Source organism: Numenius arquata, chromosome 12, assembly GCF_964106895.1.
Source record: "Numenius arquata chromosome 12, bNumArq3.hap1.1, whole genome shotgun sequence".
Taxonomy (NCBI): domain Eukaryota; kingdom Metazoa; phylum Chordata; class Aves; order Charadriiformes; family Scolopacidae; genus Numenius; species Numenius arquata.
The window spans coordinates 15490896-15514487 of NC_133587.1; the positions used below are offsets into that span (position 1 = coordinate 15490896).

The 23592-nt window shown below is 45.0% G+C and overlaps 1 protein-coding gene across 3 annotated transcripts; it reads right to left on the reverse strand.

Annotated features, from left to right (window-relative positions):
* Positions 1-9189: 9189 nt before the first annotated feature.
* EIF2S2 (eukaryotic translation initiation factor 2 subunit beta) lies at positions 9190-21984 on the reverse strand. 3 transcript variants are annotated; one of them, XM_074157372.1, is made up of 9 exons: positions 21789-21984; positions 16530-16710; positions 15574-15677; positions 14391-14526; positions 13976-14076; positions 13387-13535; positions 12413-12469; positions 11755-11840; positions 9190-11019 (listed from the first exon to the last, which is right to left on the reverse strand). In XM_074157372.1, exons 1-9 carry the CDS (start codon positions 21801-21803, stop codon positions 10844-10846), a joined length of 1005 nt encoding a protein of 334 aa, XP_074013473.1. In that variant the 5' UTR covers positions 21804-21984; the 3' UTR covers positions 9190-10843. The 3 variants fall into 3 exon arrangements, with proteins under 3 accessions (XP_074013473.1, XP_074013474.1, XP_074013475.1); XM_074157373.1 differs by having other exon boundaries at positions 9385-11019; positions 15574-15668; positions 21789-21940; XM_074157374.1 differs by lacking the exon at positions 12413-12469 and having other exon boundaries at positions 9391-11019; positions 21789-21951.
* Positions 21985-23592: the final 1608 nt, after the last annotated feature.

Genomic DNA, 23592 nt, shown 5'->3' on the forward strand with positions numbered 1-23592 from the left:
TCCTGGAGAAGCTCGAAAACACCGAGACCTTGAAACCTGCACACCAGAGCTGGCTGTAAAGTAAATATTTTCACAAATTCAGACAGCAGAATTGTCTAGAAGTGCAGTTTTCCCAAACATCAGAAGATAAATTAATCCTGTGTTGCTCAAACCAGGACAGTCTCCTTTGATAAAACCGCTTTGAGAGCAACAAGGTGGCAACATTTAAATATATCCATTTAAACTTCTTAAAGACCAGTCTGGCTGTGGGGCCCAGGGGCCCAAATGCAGTGTCCTGCCCCATGGCAATGCAGGAGCCCAGCAGCGCAGGAGACTCGTCCTCGTAGGCGGGTCCAGTCCCAACCATGGGTCCACCAGCAGCCCCAGACCACAGCAGCACCACAGTCCCTGAGGCAAAAGCAGGGATGTTAAAGTGCCACCAGAGCTGGCTGTTAATACGGTGCCACAGGGGGAGAGAGCGTGTGTACGTGCTGCTAACACAAGAAATTAGAAGCTTATTTGCATATCAGCATCTAATATAACATTTCAGTAAATGTGTTAAGAGCTTTATGTGGAGGGAGTTCAGGCTGGGCAGGGAGCAGGCAGCCGGCAGGAGGACCAGGAAAAAAATTGGAATCACCTTAAAGATACCATAATGAACTCTCTTTGTACCTAAAAGCTCTTCTAAAATAATTCACATGCCCCTGGCTGATTGGGTACAAACAAGGAATCAGAAACCACTTGGAATCAGAAACCATTTTTATGTGCACAGAGCACTGGTGGCCAATCCAGCCACCTGGGACAGGTATTTGCATTCAAAAGCCTGAACTTCAAGAAACACCAGAGAGATAAAAGGAGAAACAAAGATGTGTTAACAGCAATAGGGGAAGGTGGATTTAAACTAAAAAGACAGGGGAAAAAAATGGGGAAACAAAAACAAAACAAAAACAAAACAAAAAAACCAACCAAACAACAACAACAAAAAAAAAAAACACAACAAAAAAGGAAGACATTAAGAAAAGTAACATGACGGGCACCCAACCCTCCAGGACACCATTTGCCGCCCGAAGTGTAGCCCAGCAGAGAGGTATCCCCCATGAAATTCTCCAGTTCTCACGGCTTGGACACACAGGACATCTCGGGAAGCAACAGCACAGCAACTCAAAAGGTATCCCAGGGTTATGTTGATTGTTCTCGGTCTATTACAAGCCAGCTTGGCTTTAAGCCTTACCAGCTGCAGCTGGTCCCACCTGCACTTGTCTGGGACTTGGGGAGCAAAGTGGGTCCAACCCAACAGCCATGGCCTGGCCGCTCTCCCGAAGGGAGGCAGCTCTCTGGGGGTTGAAACCCACTGTCCCTGCAGGAAATTCAGCTGGGTGGCATTTCTTCCTGCCCAGAGGGACGCAGAGGGGGCACAGTGGTGGCAGGTCAACACAGCTGAATCTCTGGGACATGCAAGCAGCTGGTCTTTCCTCTGATAGTTCTCCTGCTCTTGTTCTCCTCTCCCAAAAAGCAGCAGTTGATCATAGAATCATAGAATGGTTAGAGTTGGAAGGGACCTTAAAGACCATCTAGTCCAACCCCCTGCCCTGGGCAGGGACACCTCCCACCAGACCAGGTTGCTCAAAGGCCCCTCCAACCTGGCCTTGAACCCCTCCAGGGATGGGGCAGCCACAGCTTCTCTGGGCAACCTGGGCCAGGCTCTCACCACCCTCACAGAAAAGAAGTTCTCCCCCAGATCTCATCTCAATCTCCCCTCTTTCAGTTTGAAACCATTACCCCTTGTCCTATGGCTCCCCTCCCTGATCAAGAGTCCCTCCCCAGCTTTCCTGGAGCCCCTTTAGGGACTGGAAGGGGAAGGGAAGGGGCTCTAAGGTCTCCATGGAGCTTTCTCTTCTCCAGGCTGAACACTCCCAACTCTCTCAGCCTGTCTTCATAGGAGAGGTGCTCCAGGCCTCTGATCATTTTCGTGGCCCTCCGCTGGACCCGCTCCAACAGGTCCATGTCCTTCCTGTGCTGAGGATCCAGAGCTGGAAACAGTGCTCCAGGTGGGGTCTCACCAGAGCACAGGGGCAGAATCGCCTCCCTCGACAGAGATGCCTTGATTGAGCAAGGCCTCACCGTCACCTGGCACATACGTGACATAGTTTTCCTGACAAGGCCATCATAAAAATGTCTCCTCCTTCCTTGCCGCACCAGAAGCGTTCCCCAGGTTGTGGAGCCCAGACCTGGTCAACAGAAGAACGCTGCCAGCAGGAGCACCAGGATCAGAGTGCCACTGCCTCCGTGGGGACCAAGAGGTCTGGTGGGAAAGTGGCCCAAAACATGGCCGTGATGAACAATGCCGATGCTGCAAAACCACCACTAAAAGTCAAATGTTTCAGAACCTTAACAGCAAAAATAAGGACAAAAGATGTACTTGGCTTCTCTAATTCACTCCAGATTCAGCTTTCAAAACCACTCACTGCACTGGGTGTTAAGTTCTTTTGAAAAACATATCGCAGCTGTGGATGTTGACACTTGGAGCTGTGCTAAAAGCTTTGGAGAAATCTGGTCCTCGATGAATCAAAAACGATGGTCCATTGGGAATTGTACCCATCTGCAGAAAGCCTTAGTGATGCATTCGAGGAGCGATTTTCCACTGGGGCGGATCAACACCCAACCACCCATCCTCACTGGGCTGGTTATCTCACCCAGTTGCTGTACTGGGAAGAGGGAAGATAATAGGGGTGGCTGGTGGGGTAGGAACAGGCAACACATGAGCAGGGCTCTTCCTGCCTGGCACAACATATGCTTTCCATCACCCCAGATCACAACCCATCGCTGTACTCATTTAAAATATTGACACAAAAAAAAAAAAAAAAATCCATCACTGCTTCTGCAGCTGCTCCTCACTCCTTCCAGCTCATGCCTTAATGGATCTGAATTATTCCCCCAGAAGGAGAAGCATTTCCCCAGCAGCAGAGCACACAAAACCTGCACTGAATCTGGGAGCGAGGTACTGAAACCAGCTGGAAACAACCCAGACCCAGCTGGGGCAAAACCCATAGCACCCACTTGCAGGAGGTACGTCTCGTCTGTCGAGGGTTTAAGACTATTTCTGTCTCTTGCAGCACTTCACCGTAAGGAACAAAAAATCCTGGTTTTATTGCCGCCATTTTACCTGTTTTTCTAGTAAAAGACAGGTTTTTCAGTTAATTATAAATATTTATGTTGAACATAGGCAGTATGATGCTGTCTTTCTACAATATCATAGTAGAGACCATTCCCCACATTATAATTTTCTTTCTATGATATCATAGTAGAGACCATTTCCCACATTGTAATTTTTGTTGTGGGATCATTTTCCAATCCAAGACAGATCTCTGCTCTTTTCTAACCAAAGAGTAAATAACGGTGTTGGCAAAGGAGCAGCAAGGCTCCCTGCCTTTCCAGCCCAGACCTATGGAAGAGCCCCCTGTCCTCCCAAACCGCAGCCAGCAGCTATCCTAACAGGACGGGCTTTGCATTTTGATATTGAACTTAACACCTTTGCTATCCATCACCCACCGGGTGCATACGGAGAACGTCTACCTTGGAAAACTGCTAAACACGTAGCGGGGACCAGATCAAAGAGCCTGCTGGACTCGAGCCAGTACAGAAACAGTTAAGAACATGACGGCAAAGAGCAACCCAACTTAGAAATGGAAAACCCCTGCTCATACCCTAATTTATACGTGGCGATATAAAACATACAGACAGCACCAGTGAAAAAAAGAGAGTATATATAGCCTAATCCCTTTTGTGCATCAGAAGACAAGGACTGGCCATAGCAGTGGCTTGGCAGAGCACTCGATGGGGACGCAGAGGGACAGGCTGTCGCTGTGTCAGTTCCTATCTCTGCCTCATCCCACCAGCTCCTCTCCTCACAGTACTCCCCTCTTCCCTTCCTCCACCTTCTTGACTCCTTTGAAGCACCATTTCAACCCACAAGGCTGGGGATACACAGGACCCACCTTGAATATTACTCTTCTGGAAAACCTCCAGTGCGTACCAGGCAGAGCACGGGGCGCTGGGCATTACAATCCAAATTAGAAAGGTAAATCCAATATACACGAACACCTTTTTAACAGCAGAGCTCTCAAACAACAATATTTCAGGACGGGAGGAATACTAACCCAGATCCAGTGCCTCTGCACACACAAATCAATACCTTTCCGATTGCATTTCTTAAGTTTTTCTTCTATGGCATTTGCACACTCGCCCCATCCTCGCCTTTTGTTATTTCTATGCATTAAGTTTAACCTTATTTTATCATTACCTACGTATTTCCTTTCTATCTTCAAGAACCCTTCAACCTTCGCAGCAGAACTGCTCTCTGCTGCACGGGGATGACCCATGTCTCGGGTGAAACAGCAGGAGTGGGAGTGCCGCAGTGGCAAGCAGGAGACACAAGATGCCAGACCAGGGGGGGCTCAGGCCGCAGAGGGGGGCTCAGCCCCGGCAGGAGGGGCTCAGAGCCACAACGGTGCAGGCACTCCCCATGTTTGCTTGGAGTTTCCTTCTGCTGGGTGATCTCGAGCCATCCAGGGAGAGGAGGGCAACACAGCTGGGACATCCACTCCTGCTCTTCACCCTGTGCTCCAGCTTGGCCCCCCTCAGAAGATTCTCTTCATATTCACATGTGCCAAAGCATCCTGTCTCCTGATTTTGGCCAGCTTAGAGGACACCTCTCCACTCGCAGCATCCCCATGAGGTGCCCATGGAGCTCCAGCCCCAGAACACTCCTCATTGTCCAAGCCTGAGTACGTTCTTGGTCGGGGGCAGGATCTAATGGCCACCTCCCTCATCCAGAATAAAGTGAAGAGGGAAACAATGTGCTTCAGCAGGCAGCTTAAACGAATCTGAGAAAGTGGAGTAGGTCTGGAATTAAAAACAAACTGTCATGTACAGAAAAAGCCCAGAAGTTTGAGACCACATGGCCAGCTCTGAGCAGCCTCTCGCTAACAGGGAAATCTCAGTGGCAACCACAGCCTCAAACCTAAATAACCACTTCAAAAAGAACCCAAGAGACCTTTGCACAGCTCCTTCAGAAGAAAAAAGGAAGAAACACAATCCTCCCTGCTGGCTGGGATGGGTAGGAAAGCAACCCATTGTCTGAGGGTGTCAGAAAGTGTGGAGACAATGCAGGGAAGAAAAACATTTTAAGCTTTATTTTAAATGAGCTCATGTTTCCCAGAACTTTTTCTTTTTTCACGTTCATAGTGGAAAAAAAGGCTATTTTGGTGCTGAACAAAAGCAGGCTCCAAGGATGCTGAGCAGTACAGAAAGACATCGCAGTCCACAAAGCTAAAAAGAACCCAAAATTTATTCTTTTACTTGTTTTTTGTGCCTTGCTTTCAAAATGAATCACATCTAGCTTTTCTCACCATAACAAAGCCAATAAAACTCCCCTTCCTTTTCCTTTCCTTTTTTAATGAATATTAGTATTATCAGAAGAGGACTATAAGACCACCTTAGAAACACCAAGGATTCAGCTGTGTGACCTAACACTGGTGACAATTAGGGTTTGCCATTCGAGTCCCACGGCCCCATTCCACTCCAAGGGAAGTGCTTCCACATGGAAGGAAGAATGACATGAAACCTATGGGATAATCACCCAAAGCAGCGAGCGAGGCTGGGGGAAGAAGCAAAGGGTTTCAAACTAATTTGCCTTAATACAGAATGTCAAATTAAAGAAGCTGCTTCTGTGTTAGAAAAACAAAAAAAAAAAAACTGTTAGAAAAGTTAGAAAACTCTAAGGACAGAGAGCTGCTACGGAGGATGCAAGGGGCTGCGGAGGGAAGAATCCCCCCATTTCTGCTGGGTATTCGGCCAAAGAATGGTTAATAACACAGATGTAAAGTTACGACTGTCTTATTTCACAAATATGCCGTTGCCTGCAAAAAGGAAAAAGGATGAAGTGCAAGCTCCCACAGCAGGGGACAAACCTGGTGTTACAGTCACAAGTGTAATGGAAGCGAGGAAGTATTTTCCTTCCTACAAGGAAAAGCCAGTTCCTCGTGTCCATCAGGCAGCAACGTGTTCCCAGGACCAGCTTAAACCCCTACTTCAGTAGGAATACAGAGGAATACAGTTCCTCCCTTGGGCTTGTGCCAGAGACTAACAGCACAAGTTCAGCCATATTCTTATATACAAAATATGTAAGAATGTATAGTGCATATACGTATGATACCTGTGTGAATATGTACCTTTTATCTATATTCATCTACAGTGAAGCACCTGCAGTAAAAGCAGAGACTCCCCAGGCTCTTTCTAAAAACTAAGAGACTGAGTGGCTGCTGCAGGCACTTCCCTGTCTTAATTAATGACTATAGAAAGAGCCGAAAATACTGGGTTTCTTAGCCAAGGGACAGGAGCCACGTGAGGTCCCTTCGAGCCAAAGGCTTTTACAGGTGAGACAGCACGTGTTAAAGATCAGCAAGAGCCCTCAAACCTGTTTCTCTTTAGGATTCCACAATTTCAAGTAGTATCTTCCCTCAAAAGCCTTTTTCCTCCTCCTGTCACGAGATCACTTAAGCAGCTGATCAGCATCAGAGCAAGCTCTCCTTTCCACCAGCTCTCTGCATTCGAAGCTGTATCGGGAGAAAAGACAGATGGATCTGTGCTCCCTTCTCGGCCACAGGATTTTATTCCTTATCCAAAATCCTCTTAGCTATTACCCCAAATCAGAGCCATCAGAGAAGAGCTTTCCCGAGGCCAATGCACCCCTGGGACTTGAGCAAGCCGAGACTTCAGTTAAGTGCCAAAATGCAGAAAGCAGGTGGTGAGGTAGAGCCATAAGGGTCCAACCTAACCCCGGGCGATCACCAGGAATGTTGTGGGAACCCAAACTCCAGCAGACTTTAGCTGCAGCCCTTTGCACTGCTGGAAAAGCCCTAAAGGCTTTCACGAGGACAGGCTTGTCCTGACACCTGATCACTGTCTCTAACCAGGCCATTTCTGGCCATTTCCCTTCCAGGGACAGTGAACTGCCCATTTTCCCATCATTTGAGTCCTTCACGTTTCCAGGAAAGAGTGAGCTTGGTGTCTGGAAAAACACAAGTTAGCAGGACAGCTCAGAAGCAGGGTAAGTGACCCCAGATTTACCACCCAGGGTTACACACAGCCCATCCACACCCACGTCCTGCCTCTGGCGGGGGCCAGAAATACCTAAATTCCCCCTCAGGGAAGAGCTTGCACTGGAGCAACCAGGGGGCAAACCCACATATTGGTCGGAAACCACTTGTCTGATGGAAAGCTACAAAAAATTACATTCTGCTACATGGGACTAACCTTTACCATGGCAAAACCAATTTAAAAAATAGAAAAAGGAAGCAAGTATTTTGGAAGCCGGCGTGGCTTTGCAGTTTCCTGTCCATACAGGCTGAAGCTGAACTGGTGACTCTCGTGCAGCCACTGTTTTCTGCTAAAGATCTGCCTTCGATTCCTTCCTAAAGCTTGTCCCCTCGCTTGCTTGGATACTCAGGTCACCTGGAATAAACCTCTAGGGGAAAACCAAGCAGAACAGAGAGCTGGAGAAGTGTTATTTAAAAGATTAGCAGATAAGTTCTGATGAGCCTTAGCTGCCAGCATCACACTCAACTTCGTATTCCATTGACTTTCAGAGCTTTCCCACTGTTATTTCTGTGCCTCCTCCACCAGACATCACCATTTGTGCTTTCGCCTGACTACACCAGAGCATCCCATGCAATTAGTGACAAACCGTGCCCTGTTTTCAGCAGCAGCTTTGTAAACCTGCTTTTTCTTCTTCTGGTTTACAATAATCTCAGGTGGCCAAGTTTCCCTGCGAGGTGGCCATCAGCAGAGACCAAGCAGGGATCTGAGGCTGTGGTGTGCGTCCGGAGGACACCTCGCATGGTGACCTGCACACAGCACTCAACCAGGAACCCCGGCTCTCAATGGAAGCATTTAAATAAATGCTGCTTCTTTACACCATTTCTGGTTATAAAAATACTACTACTTTGAATAAATCCTTGCTCTGGCCAGAAGCTTCCATAAAAGCATTTAATTTTACTTGTTTTCATAATAATGAAGTTATTTCAGCAGAGCAGAACCACACCACCTCGAAGGCAGCAGATCCCACTGTGTCTACATTGACCAGGGAAGGAGATTGTTTTTGTTTCACTGGTTACTTTGGTGACCTGAGCAAGGCCACCCAACCCTTCAAGCTCCAACCCCTCAACGACACAATGGAGATAAAAGCATTTACCTGGCACAATAAAGAGATCATTCTTCTCACGAGGCTATCAGTCCGCTTCAGGGTGAGTGACAGTGGCACGGCCTCTGTGCAGCTCTGACAGACCTCCAGTGACAAGTCTCAAAAGATGTTCTTTCGCACATTCTGGGCAGGAAGACATGTCGCATCTTTGCTGCTGGAAAGGAACAGACCTGCTGCAGCTTGGGTGTCTGGGAGAAGATGTTAAGAGAACCCCAGGCACGGTGAGAGCAGTGGAAAGGAGCCACCGGCTGCATCACCAGGCTCCTTGTCAGTGCCCAGGCTCCTCCAAAGGCCTTCAGCACCTAAAAAATCCGGCTCCCACATCTCCTTCAGCACCACACTGCCCGTTTTCAGCTCGCAGAGAAAAAAGGAGGTAGAAACACAGTTCTGTCTGCCTCCAAACACATGCCTGCACGCAGAGCCACAGCAAAGCTACCACCTTGTTCTGTTAAGAATTCCATCCTTAGGCCGCCTGCTCACGTTTATCTTAAATACAAAACTCTGGTTTTGTCTCTGAACATGACTGCACTTCAAACTTACATCATCCTTACAGGCAGAAGGAGGTATTTATGCTCCTACAGCACTTGGGGTAGACTGTACTCCTGAGTGCACACTGGAAGTTGTTTGTTTTTAAAAAATAACTAATATCTGCTCCTAGAAACACAAGACACTGTGCACCACTGAGGTTATTCCACAGGTGGAGTTTACAGCTCAAGATGTTTCACTCAACTATTAGTCATCAAAACCAACGCCTTCAGGATTTCATGCACATGCTCCAAATACATCACCTATAAAGCTCCCGTGAGCCAAGAGAGCTCATAGAAGATGAGTTTGAACAATCATTTATTTCTTTCTTAACTTCATCTTTCCGATGTAAACATACTGAAGTCAGATTTTGTATTTAATGAACTAAAATAAAGCACCAGCTCAAGGCCATACTGTATTATTTTAAAGTACGTTAAAGATATTTAATCCAGGAAAAAGCAAGCATTTAAAAATATAAAGTATCATTGTTCTCCAGCTCTTTCAGTATGTCCCAACAGCAAGTCACTGAAACAAAAAGGCAACTAGCACTTCTCCAAAAAGTTTTACTTCCAAGAGGAGAATGCCTGTTTGCTAGAGGAAAAAACAAGACTACAACAGTACTGTTACAAGAGGCACTGATCCTGGCTTTATTCACTCAAAGATACATCCAACATTTGTCATAGCTCACTTGAAACCCAAAATGCTTTGAAGAAACCAACCATAAAACCTTGATTTTTGCCTTACAGCGCTGTCAAGTTTTCAAATAGCAAGTGAGTGACTTCCCAGCGAGACAGTGTTCTGTGTTAACATACATACAAAGATTAAAACTTTAGGTAGAAACCCTTCAGTTTCTGCGATTTGATGAATTGCATTCAGAACCATCACCATTTCTCCAGGGAAGAGGGGACTCCCCTTTCCCACAGGGATGGGTGCCCCGGGTCCTAAGCTACTACACCTTATCCTCACCCTGGGCCATTTTGGCAATTAAATGAAAATCTTCCCCTCCCTTACAGCACTCAGGAGGGATTTCACTCCCCATTTGCATCTTTGTACTTGGCAGCTGTAACAATTTCTACAGCACTAGAACAAACTCGTTAGGACAGCACTATGGGTGTCCCTGAGAGATCGCCAGTACCGACCGCTAGAGAAGTGCAAGTTACGATCAAAAAGCATCCTGTGTTAATTCGGAACTCAAACTACTTGGCAGTATCTTCTGTAAATTCAAGATTTCTATAAGACAGTGTGTTGCAGCCACCATATGATGTTACCTTTATCTTTTTTTTTTCTTGGCTGCATTTAGTTAGGTTCTTTTTAAAGTGGTGAAGAGTGCAGGACTTCAGAAATATAAACATTTCTCTATTAGAAATTGCAAAATTTAGTATTATGACGCTATGAAAGCTCACAGTACAGTTGATTGATTCTAGGTTAAGATTCAGCATCAATATGGCGTCTGAACGCTCTCAGAGCTCCATTCTGCCCCATTAAGCACTACCGACATGTCCTGATGTCACTTTCTGTGCAAAATACCTTCCCGTATAAATGTGGCAATAAAAGCATGAGCCGTTCTCACGTTGGTGTATCATCCCCGTGACTTTGTAACTGGTTAGTGACAGCCTAACTAAAAATAAGCTTGTTACGTAAAAGCAAAACAACCTTTATCTTAAACTTTTATGCTGTGTCTCGGACATAGTTCAGTGACATGATCTGCAGAACAAGAAGCCAACTATTCCCATGAACCGTGTAGAGAGGAAACTGAAGGAAAAATCCAAATCAAAGACACTCACTGTTATAGTATCTTTAATTTATCTTGTGTTTTACAGAAGTCTGAACGGATTAAAAAGCACCTCCTTTCCCATCACGTTCCTTACAGTTGGTAAAATATATTCAATGAGCAAATGTATGTGAACAGCTTGAGGATCTGCATCTTGCAAGGATTTCACAGACCAATCGATCAAAAGCCAAATTTCTTGTCGTTTTTTACAATCTTGTTTTAATACAATGATAAATCCATTCCGATTGTAAACCTGTCCAGTCATATCTCCCCAGAACACTTTGCAAAATCCAGTGTTGATTAGCAAACTAGTTAGCTTTGGCACGGAGCTGTGCTCTCTTGCCTGTGACAGCCTGGAAACCAGTTTTGATGCTGGCGACGGAGCAGCGAGAGTGGCAGGTCTCACACTGCAAGAAATATAACCTGGTGTCCTTCTGTAGGATCGTGTCTGGTGACCGACACGTGTGACAGGTGACATACTCCTCTGCAGGAAAGGAATGAAGTCACAGTTAAAAGATAATACATTATCAGTGGACAAATCACCACTTCCTCAGTTTAACAGTTGTCTTGAAAGGCTGTTCAAATGCATCTACCAACTTAGAAGCGGCTTAATGTTAAAACCACAGAGGTTGAGGCAACCTAAAATTCCCCCCAGTTCCCCGGTTAATAAAGACTAGGTTTCATATGGCACATTATGCACTGACACTGGGGTTTTAAAAATAGTAACCACCGGTTAAGACTTCCCACTGGTGTTCCGTAACTTCCTCTGCTGAAACAGCATTCCCAGATGTCAGCAGCTCTTGTACACACACGACACTAAAGCAGTATTTTTTGTTACATATAATCTGCAAGTCCTTTGACAAGCAGCAGGCACACTATACTTATTAATTAGCATGTACAACAGAGTTTAAAATTAACGATTACTGTTATTTTCCAAGTCTTCAAAGCCAAGAAGTCAGATGAAAACAAGCAACTCTCAAATGCCCTTACTGTTTTCCTTGGCATGTTTTAGTGCCAGGAGAGGGTACGCCCTATGTGCTTATTATAACCATGGTAGAACCACCTGTAGGTGCATTATCCCATTATAAAACTGCAGCAAAGTTGTAGTTGCTTAGCACAGAACCTTCACAGCGCACACACGTGTGGGCCGTACATCGACCACTGGTCATCAAAACGTCTCCAACAGAAATCTGTTGTGGGAAAGGGGAGTTATACTTACTGATATATCTTCTCAAGACATTTTCTATCTGTTTTTGCTGGAACCTTCCTTTGATTACAAGTTGGTTGTTACCATCTATTGAGCCACTAATTTAAAAGAAAAATTAAGTATTTGATTTGCAGAAGACATCAAGCATTAAAACAAGTCAGGAACGCGAAGCAAAATAATGATGCATTCTTCAAGATAAGAGTAAGCCAGAACTACTTTGTGGAAAAAAATGCAAAATTCTGAAGGCACCCGAAAACCTACAGGAAGTTTTGCTCAAGCACAACCCTCACTACCCTCAGTTTGCAGCAAAAGCAAACTCTGGCAGAGACCAGCCTCAGAGTTAGGTTACCCAAACATAAGAACTTTTACAGAATTGAGAATTAAGACCTGCTTATCCCACAGAAGTGACCAAGACAACTCCCTAATAAGGTATAATATGACTAATAAGATCCTCTTCGAGCTATTCTGATGGAGTTGAATGTTTTTATTTTTCTTTTCTCTAAGACGGTATCTCTCAATCCCCCAGCACAGCATCTATGTGCAGGGAAGAAAAGCCTGATGTTCAAGCAGGTCTGTATAAACAGACCTAAACCCAAGAATTTTATTTTTTGATCAGACAACGTCAACTATGTTGCCATTGCTTCCTACATACGTAGCCCAGTAGCCTTACCTTGTACCCAATTCTGCCAACAAAAATGCCAGAAGATGTTTTGGCTGACGATGTAATCTAAAAATAAAGTAAGGATATGTTTAACCTCCCCCCTTTAGAGAAATCTGATATTCATACAGGACTGGCAGGCTAAAACAATCTTAAATTACTAAGTTTAAAAGTGGCAAAATCATTGCCACAGGGTCTGCACCAGAGAGCTCAGGCAGACACTGACTAGGGACACAAAAAAACACGCCAGCATCCCCCCACAAACCAAACTCACAATTAGAATAACTATTGACAATAAGTTTTCTAGTTGAGATTTTCCATTCTTATTTTCCCATTCCCCCCGCCAGTCCCTCAAAAAAAGTGTTTCAAGCTACCATTAAAAATTCACTTTAGTATACTACCCAGATCCTCAGTATGATTTCATCAGGACTGTTTTCTGGCACACTTATGAAACAAATCAGATCTGCATTCCCGCAAGTGCCCACAAAGAATAGAACTGCCTTCACAGGAAATAATAAATACACAGAAAGCACTGCAGAAAACAGTGGAAAATATTACTGAACCCCATACCATTTACCAAGAGAATATTCTTTGTAGTCAACTCAAATTAGAAAGAACTTTCCCCACGCCCCTGCCCAAGACTTGCTAATAAATATCACTGGTGACCCAACTACAGGCTTGACAGAAGCCAGTGAACTCAAAACCAATAGGTTTAGTTTCAGTCCATGAGGACTGAATGTAACACGCCTACCATTTTCATAACTTAAGAATAAAATAAGAAATTATCCCAATGAATCATCTTCATAAATATCTTCTCACAGAAAAAAATGTAGAGGACTGAAATAGCAGTATGATTTAAATAGCTTTCAATTGACTTCTGGTTTGCCACAGCCTTTTGCCAGAAAGCATGCATTCAACACCACAGCCAACAGCAGAGAAAAGGGCATTTATCTGCTGCTCCCAGGAAATCTAAAGAGGAAACTTACAATTTGCAGATATCTGTGAAGTTGACAAAAGATGTTTTCTTGGTCCCTACTCTTACAACCTGTGGAGGCTTCATGACAAATTTTCGTTTTTCTCCAGCTACCATATCCGGGTTTTTTTCTCGCATGATGTTAAATACTCTATTGAGCAACTGCAAAAAGAAGGGATTCACATCAACATGAATATCTTGCATTTCTCTAATGAAGGGCATCACTTTGAAAAAAACTTGAAACAGCATTCACAATTAATATTAGACAGTCTTTGCCCATGAACATTTCTCCATATGCTTTTGAAAACACACTTAAAAAAAATATTCTGATAAATGCAAAATATAAAAGCTGTTTCCCCAAGGGTGTATTTCATGATCTACAAGTACCTCAGCCTGTTTGCAGAGGTGTTTTAATTACCACTAATATTGCTCTGTATGAAAATTAACTGTGATAGAAGATGTGCTTTGTCATTTTTTTTATAAGCTTCTGACTACGAGTCCTTTAATTTTCAGTTAGAAATAGGACATATAAGCATAAGGCCCTGCTCTACTGATGCACATCAACATGGAAAATGTTTTTTTAAAAGTCCTTTGGACATTACCTCGTCATATGTGTAGTCCCTTTCTGAACCTGCCCATGCAGGTCCCGACTGAAGGCTAAAAGAAATTCCATCATCTTTTTTGCTATCTTCATCCTCAAAAGCTGTAAAGAAAGTTGTTTGGTATTCATTAAGAAAAGAAACGTTCTTTAACCGTGTGCTCACACCATTCCTAAAAAGTGTACCAAAGAAGATTCCACAAATACATGGAGACGACTCTTCTCTGTCTGCCTATGAGGGACACCAGCACTTACGGCAAATTTATACAGTGCTTTTACAGAATATTTTTCTGACAAATAATACAGTCGTAAAGGTAACAAAATGAAATTTGAAACAAAAAAGGCACTTGAACAGAACTTATTCACCTACAACATGGACTGCACTTTCAGCATCCCATTGAACCAGGTTATACTTTTACCTTCATCCTTCTCCATCATCTCATCTTCATCTGGGAACTTCACATTCTTCTTTTTCTTCTTTTTATTGCCCAGCATGATATCAAGGTCATCTTCAGGTTCTACCGCCTCCGGCACATCTCCTTCAATTTTCAAGTCCTGCAGAGAAATAATAAGACTATAGTTTACAGTATTAAACCCCAATCTCCATTGCACAGCAATAGAAATAGCACTAGTAGCACACTAAACTAGAAGAATACCAGTAACATCCACCATAATCCTGAAACATAACAGATAAGAACGGAACTAAAGTGTGTTGAAGAGAGCACTGCACGACTACCACAAAGCAGGGCTAGATTTTTATCTTCTGGTCTAATTTCTGGCTGATCAAGCACAAGGTCACGCTATACTTGCCTAAAAGTATCAGTCATTTTAGGGCACAAGGGAAGAAAAGACCCTACACGCCAGGCAATAAGGAAAGGCAAAGCTGAGCTACCTGTGGCTACTCTGATTTGTTAGCACAATTCTGCACATGTAGAGAACACAAAGCAAGCATTTTGCCTGTCTGGGGCAGAGCAGAAGGACATTTTTTTGCCCAAAAGGCAGAATCTAAAGAAGGGGTTTACATGTAACAACATAGCTGCTCTCTGTCCTCCCGCTCTCTGGGCTTGGCAGTTACATTGACACGCGATACAAAAACATGACTTGGAACAAAACTTGAGAAGAATAAAAATATCTTGCACACCTTCTAGAACACAGAGCAGCAGCCAATCATTTCTAAAGAAAACACCACAGTAAAAACAGATTTCTTAGTGCATATATACCCTTTATTTGAAGGGCTGGCCTGTAGAGGACTATTCTGTGTGTGGCTTCTGACATCCGTTTACTTTTCTTAGCTCAGAAGACAACTAACCTTGATGCCAGTCAGCCCTCACTACAGACTGCAGAATTACTTGCTTGCTGTGCAGATGAGTTAGATTTTTTCATTTCTGGGCAAAAAGCCATGCAGGAGCAACGTGTTCAGCACAACCTACTACATATGAAAGACACTGTTTCACTGCTATTTCTATATATTCACAGTTTCGTTACTAACTGCACTAAGACACAACGACAGACTGGAAACAACTCCTGCCCTGCCAACCCCCAGAAAAGGAAAGCAAGGAAGTTTTCAGCCCTGGACAAGATGGCCTGGTTATGGAAACAAACCTTTACACCTTCTTCTGCTTCATCTATATCAAATATCTTTTTTGTTTTTTTCTTCTTCTTCTTTTGATTGAAGAAATTTAAATCATCCAGGTCATCTGTTGCATCTAAAAAAATAAAAGAATTGCCAAAAGAAGTATAACTGTAGAAACAGTTTAGAAAGTAAGGTTTTCTAATTTACCTTCAAATCTTCAAAACATTACACTAAGAAATAGGCAATTATCTGTAGCCCCTACAGATAAATATTTTACAGTTTCTGCATCTTCTAACTGCATTTTCTTATTTTTTAAGCGCTTAATCTTTCTTTCTGCTGTACAAGAGAAACTAGCCACCTTTGAAATTATAGTAGAGATGCCTGAAAAACGTGAAAACCCAGTAGAAAGGTATAGTTTCTTTGGTCTGCTGCAGGAGCCAATTTTATCAACAAACTGGATTTAAGTCAACGGCATTCCCTGAATCGGGTCATCTTGAAATGACATTGGCCTCAATTTAGAAATTAAGGTTATATACACAATCGCAAGCTTATTTCCTGAAAGATGCCGAAGAACACTCTAGTTATCACATTCACAGAATGTCTGAAAACTAGAAGCCTTTTAACCATTTCTCTGTTATCACACCATCGTTTAATTGTTCAAAGGAAAACCAGCCATAATTGTGGAATTATTGCAACAACTGCACGTACAAGACATAGAATTTCATGCTAACTATTTCAGTGATTTCTCTTTTCATTGTCTCACACAAAAGACCGCGAGTCAGTCAGGAAAGTGTCATTTACATATAAATGCTGGATGTCTGTGAATGTGATTTCAGGCAGGAGGGGAATACACCCTCCAAACAGGCCTCTAAACAAACCTGAGCCCCCAGCATTACACACTGTGATGCCAAATCCTTGAAATGGGGCTTGTAGTCTCAAAATTCAGGACTACCTTTGAGAGTTTATCTACGTGGATTCACTTTACCCTTCTTCCTGCCGTCTTCTTCGTCTGCTTCAACATCTTTGTCTTCTGTTGGCTCTGGTTCAACTTCTTTTGTTTCTGATTGCTGAGTCTCTTCTGCTTGCGTGTCCCCTCCTTCCTCATCCAACATAAAAGGCTTCTTCTTTTTCTTCTTCTTCTTGCTCATAGTGGGATCGAAAATCATCTGTAAAAGTCAAGAGTTCCTTAGCAGCATAATAAATCTCCTACCGTTTAATATTTATAAAAAGTTTTAAGTTTCTCTCAGTGTTCCTTCAGTTACCCAAACTGTTCCTTGGCTTCAATCTCAACTAGGGATTTTTCTGGATCTGTAACAATGCAATAGAAGTGAGCTGACTCAAAACAGTGATTTCACAAGCTTTTTCAAAAACATCATTTATCTTGTCCCAGGGCATAACTGATGTGACCAATCACAGGAGCAGAATGCCTGACAGTTTAGAGCTTCTGTTACTTTTCCTATCATAGTCTGAGTTTCCTGCCATCTATGTAGTAGTTCAGCTGAAAGTGTACGAAAGCTGTGAATCTCTGGCAGACTAGCTACCGGCTGCTTCTCCATTTCATTATCATTATGGACTCAAATTTTGAAGTAAGACCATGCAAAGAAATCACTGAACCACACTCAGCCTCAGAAAAAAATTCATGCACATCTCTACCACAGAGCCTGATTACGTCAGCTTTACTTTGTACTTCCACTCGTGAGACACATTAATTTCCAGATTCATTAAAAGGCAAGATTTACCAACAACTCTCTCAATAAGAATGCTCTGGACTAGGGAGAAACGTGGAAGGGGCTGGTGATACAGCAAGACCTGTATCAGCTCTCAACACTACGAAACAGCAAAGGTCTCATCCTTTTCCCTCACAGTGGGAAACTGAACCTCAGAGACCAAGTGATTAAGAGCTGTTAATGAGTTCTGTAGCCAGCAAAGCAGCTTAGTTCCCCCAGTCTGACTGTGAAGAAGGTGCTAAACCCAAAACTCACTTTTAACCTATTCATGATCCACAGACCTGAGGTATTTAACACACAAGCTCTTCATTTTTCCAACACAGAAACGCTTCTTCCTGTTTTCACTTAAGATGCAAGTTTGACATCACAGCTATAGGTCACTTTTGTTACATACATCTGGCCATACTTTCACACCATAGTACATATTTAATACATCAACCAGTTTTAGTCACTTAATGAGACTCTTCCTCCAGTTTTTCTTACCTAGTATTTGAAGCGTGTTCTCACAGACAGTTAAAATCCCACATCATGAGCACCCTCACGCATGAAAATACCACCACTTCATCAAAGGAGCAGTTCTCCAACTTCTTGTTTTGTTACTCTCTGTAAGTTTGGCAGTTTCCCTCCCCCCCACGAAGCAATTTTTTCCTCACACTTCTTAATTCTCCTACACATGATATTCTTGTGATATTCTTCCAATTTTCTGGAATTTACACGTTTCATAAAGGCTCTACTAAAAGGCAGTAAGCTGCACATGTGGGAGTTTGAAGCACAGCATCACAAAAGCATCCACATATAGAGGACAGTAAAGCTTGAGGCTTTCAAACTGCTGAAGTGTCTTTAGTTGTACACACTGCGCTGGAACGATGTTCAAAAAAGCTCTGTCAGAGGGCCTCCCTCTAACACTTAGAGACATGTATGAATCATGCTCTTGTAATGCACAGTAATCAAGGAATGTGCCCAACCGGTTACACTGTCTGCCGGCTTCCTCTCGGAACCTCCAGGCTCTGCTGAAACAGAAGGAGAGCTGCCTGCATCAGCAAGAGTCCACAGCTTTGGTAACAAGCACATAAACACCATTTCTGAGACCATGACTCATTTCACAAGAAACAGCTTTGCAATGTCTGAAGTTTCCCGTCTTTCCCCATGATTAAGCAAACATAAGACTATGCTTAAATCGGGTGCAATAATTTCGAAGAAGGAACCAGCCCACCTGCCTCAAATCACCCTTCCCTTTGCGAAGAAAAAGACATCTTTCATCCTGACCCACCACAAACCATACCTTGTGTCTACAAGAGACAGAACGCATCTTCAGTTGTACCACACTAAACTGAAGTTAACACACAAGGACGCAGGAGATATTATTATTTTTTTCAGCATTAAAACTATGTCGCTGGCCTTGAAGAGAGCACTGCTCTGAAGGTCCACTCCATCCTGTCGGCTCAAGCCAAGCTTCTGCAAAGTTTAGACCTAGTCATAACATGCCAACTGCTCTCAGGGAACAAATACAAGAGTTCCACAACCTGAGAAGGAGGTCTATGTCTGAAATATTCTGTTCATCAAGGGCTTCAAGAAAAACTAAGCAGGAGGCTTGATCACACATGCTATAACAAGTCAGGATATAAACTAACCAGCCTGATAATCAGCCTATTCTGTGTTTTGTTTTCTGAGCTAGACATTTCAGAAATTTCTTAATTCCTTTTCTCTCTTCAGTGTGTTTGATAAGCGGTGCCCTAGTGCTTCAACTTAAGCCCTGAAAAACTCTACCTGCATGCCCTATACAGAAGGGCCTGTAGCCCCCAGCCCAAATACACCAAATCCTATGCTTTTCCTGCATAGAAATGGGTATAATTTCTGTCCCATTTCTGCTCTCAGAGCCAAATTCCCATATGGAGTTTTCTCTTCTGTAGAACACACAGTTCTTTCTCACATCCAGCTCCAGATATCTACTCCGTATTTCAAATGCCTACACAGTGAAAATTCCAACTTACAGAAAATGAGAAAGTGAAAGAATGGCGGGGGGGGGGGGGGGAGGGGGAGAAGGGGAAGCAGAAAGCAGCAAAGCTTCACAGTCCAAATGCTACTCTCAAGACAGAAGCCAATATTACTCTAAACTGCTGTGACAGTGGCAAATGCTGGGGATTCTAACAGAGGTCACAAATAAATCCCATTTCGTTAGTCTGAATAAACACAGGCGTGTCTACAAAGCAGACAGGAACTCTGCACTGATAAAATTAGGTCAGGAATCCTTACATGACACAGAGCTGACGTCTACAATGGAGTGCAAAATTATTAAGACCAATCTGCACCTAAACCCTCCGGCTGCCCAAAACACAGCAGTCTCTAATACAATTTTCTGAAGCTTCATAAAACTACAGAACCAGAAGAACTTTTTGGTATTTAGTAGGATTATATATATATAAATATAATAGGATTTTTAATAAAGCAAATTGATGTTAATGGACTGCTTCCCCTTGCAAATAGGACCTGTTTTGCCTCTGCTGTGTCACTTCTGGGCAGCACTCACAGTAGATGTTTGTAGCAGGGACTTTCATTCTGTACGCAGCTTTGAAAATTTTAAGCTACAGTCCAAAGCAACAAAACAAAGTTTTTTAACGTCTATACCAGTTTAAGGTGCAAATTTGTCTTCATGTGACTTCACCCTCCTCAACTTTATAGGACCATTGGCTTTAAAAAGTCTCACCAACTTAATGTTAATAACAAACTACCTGGCTCCTAACAATCAGATATACAGAAGTTATGGAAGGGTGTGCGCTCACTCGCTCTCACACACACACAAGCCAGGAGCTCTAACAGCGACAGTTCAACTGTGATACCTTGTCGTTGTTGTTGAGACGGACAAACGACACGGACAGCAATCTTCAGCAGTTCAAGCAGTAACAGTCCCCCTTTATTAGCACACGTATATTCTTATATATTCTTTCTTAACACGTGTTCTTTTACTATTGGTTACATATTGTTATAACAATATATCATTGGTTGTCTCTTGCAAAACATCAAAACTACTCCTTATCTTGTCAGTCCCCAGCTGGTACCTAAAAGTTGTTTTACTTCTCAGGATGTTTTCTACTCCCTTCTTTCTCAAGGATATACTTTAATCTCTGCAAGGTCAACTCCTGACTCCATTCCCACAATCAAGGGTTCCACGGACCCGCCGCAGTCCCCCACAATACCTGTTATCATTTTTATTCTCTGTCAGTCTGCCACATAAAGCAATCCAGAGATGTAACTTTACTATATTAGATATTCCAGATATCACCTCTGTGTCAGAACAATGTCTTGCATTACACGAGAAAAATAATTTTACTGATGCTTAAACCAAATAAAAACCAGGAAACTCCAGATGAACTGCTCTGTGGTGCTATGATCACCTGAGAGAAAGCATCTGATGCAAGGATTCCTGGGTCCTAATTTCTGCAACCAGAGTACAATCGAGGCATTAGAGCTGCAGTTCCAGGGACATAATTAGGCGTAAAAACGCAGTACATTCATTCTGGATGTTCAAGTAGCTGAATAAGTCAGTCTCAGCTACCATTAAAGTAATTAGTGATTATACTAGTTCTCCTTTATTACATAGGACAAATATGGCTTGCCTGTCTCCAAGGCTAGAGCGATCACTCTGCTCAGAAGGAAACATGCCACAAAGGTATTTTAAACAACGCCAGAAAGAAGATACAAGACCAAAAGCAGCCAACTCATGGATTCAGCCAGTGCAGTTTCCCACAGGCTACAGTCATCCATCAGGGTGCTTACAACCTCAAACACATAAAGCTTTCCCTTTCTCCATGAGAGCAATTGAAAGGAGGTTGGTAAAGGTGCCAACACATGGCATCTACAACACTTGAAAAATTTCTCAGAGACAGATGTATCTACTTCCCTGAAGTGCGCCTAAGCAAATGCCATCGATCCGGAAAAAAACAAAGTTATCAGTTGTTAAGATGTTGCTATTTAGCTCTGGGGGTTAAAAGACAAGATATTAAAGCTCCAGAAAGAGAGAGTGGCAAGTAAAGTGACTGAACGCTACGTATCGTTAGAAGAGCATGAAACACGACGGGGAAGGGCTGGCGGGGAAATCTGCCTTCCTCCCCAGCCCCCACCTCTGCCACCGGCGGGCTCCGGCAGCACACGGGGAGCTCCGGGCCGCTTTCAGGCCTTCCCACCGTACGCGGAGCCAGACCGCAGCCGCGGACCAGGCGGGGCTCCGCGGCGCGCAGAGGCCGGGAAGGCTCCGGGAGAAGGCGCCAGCCCCCGGCCCGGCCTCCGCCCAAAGCACCGGGAGGCGGCTGCGGCCTCCCCGGCTCACGGACGGCGGGGAACGGGGCAAGCGCCGGTGCCGCCGCACCCCTCGAGCAGCGAGGCGCCGGCCCGGCCTCAGGGCGGAGGGAGGCCGCGCTCGCTGCCTGGCGCAGGCCTCGGGCCCGCTCGCCCACATGGCGGCGGCCGCAGCCCAGGCCTCGAGCCCGCCTCCCCCGAGGCGGGCGGTAGCCGGGTCTCACCTCGTCGCCCGACATGGCTGCGGCCGGGTGCTGAGCGGCGCGGAGCGGTGAAGGAGGCGGGCGGAACGACGGGCGCGGAGGGACGCGGTCAGCCGTTACCCGCGGCCGCCGCGCTCGCCTCTTGCATCAGCGCTCCCCTCCCCCGCAGCGCCGCTCTTCCCCCGCGCCTGCGCAGCCACAGCGCGCATGCGCGGGCCGCCGCGGCGCCTGGCGGGAGATGTCGCTTCCGGAGCTGCGCCGGCGGGAAGGCGCGGGGGTTGTGAGGCGGAGGGGCTCGGCCGCACCCTGACGCCGGAGGAGCGGGGGCCATCATCCGTGTTGGCATCCAACACTTGTCTCCCTCTTGGCGTACCCAGGTCGCTCCAACAGGCTCTTCCGTCCCAGCTCCTCCGCCTGTGGAAGGGGCTGGGGAGGGGTCGTGCCGCGGCCGTCGCTGCTGGCGTGAGGCGGGGGACGGCGGCGGGACCCCCGCGAATTCAGGGCTGTGCGGCCTTGGTGTTCCCAGGGCGCCTCATCCCTCTTGGGCCCAGGAACAGTACCAATCCTTTCTCCTTTCCCGGTTTTATTGCGCAGAAAAGAATGAAGGGAATAGGAGCGGCCTTCCAGTCCCTAAAGGGGCTCCAGGAAAGCTCAGGAGGGACTCGTGATCAGGGAGGGGAGCCATAGAACGAGGGGGAAGGGTTTGACACTAGGAGAGGGGAGATTGAGCTGAGATCTGGGGAAGAAATTCTTTGCTGTGAGGGTGGTGAGACCCTGGCCCAGGTTGCCCAGAGAAGCTGTGGCTGGCCCATCCCTGGAGGGGTTCAAGGCCAGGTTGGAGGGGGCTTTGAGCAACCTGGTCTGGTGGGAGGTGTCCCCTGGGGGCTGGACATGGTTGGTCCTTCCAACCCGAACCATTCCATGATTCTCTATCAGATAATGACAGGGCTGAGGCACAAGGGAGGGAGAGAACTGGGTGGTTGCTCTGATCAAAGTAGGGGAGAAATGCAGTACTGCTTTGTCCATCATTAAAAAAGCAGACCTTCCTCCCTCCCTCAGGAGCATAAGTTCCTTGGTGTAGAAAAGGACTTCTGGAGAGCATCTGGACCCACCTGCTTGCTCATGCAGAGAACAGGTTGCTCGGGACCTTGTCCTGCTGGGTTTTGAGTATCTCCAAGGACGAGGGCACCACAAGCTCTCTGTGCAACCTGTTCCACCATCTTCACATTTAAAATGTGGGGTTTTTTTCTGTGTTTAAGTAGATTTTCCTGCATTTCCACCTGTGCCTCTTGCCCTTTGTCCTGTCACCCAGAAAGTCTCTTTGTCTCGTTTACCCCCCCTCACCCCACCTGTTATACACATTAATAAGATCCCCCTGAGCCTTCTTGTGTATAGGTTTAACAATCCAGGCTCTCTCAGCTTCTCCTCCTTCTTCCTCATTCCATTTCCCTGATACTGGCTAATAAAAGATGATGGCTCTAATACACACCGGAATCACTTACCGCAAAATATGTGTTAAAATTCTGCCTCCTGACCAACTCTTTGAAATGTAAAGGTGGGCCGTTTCATGCAAGTTTTCGTATTAAAGCAGACAGAGCCCTCAGTCCAAACGTTGTTAAAGGCTGGTTTACATTTTAATATTTCCAAACCCTTTGCCTTCTTGGAGTCCCGTAACTTCCCATTACGGGGTGTAAACTTGAACTCTTCCTTTTTACACCAGTGGTAGATTAGGCACAGATTAGATTTAGCTTTTTATTCACCTACAGGAAAAGACTGACCTTCTCTGTCCTTCGTCTTCCTTTCATCTCCCTTTCTTGCTGGCCTC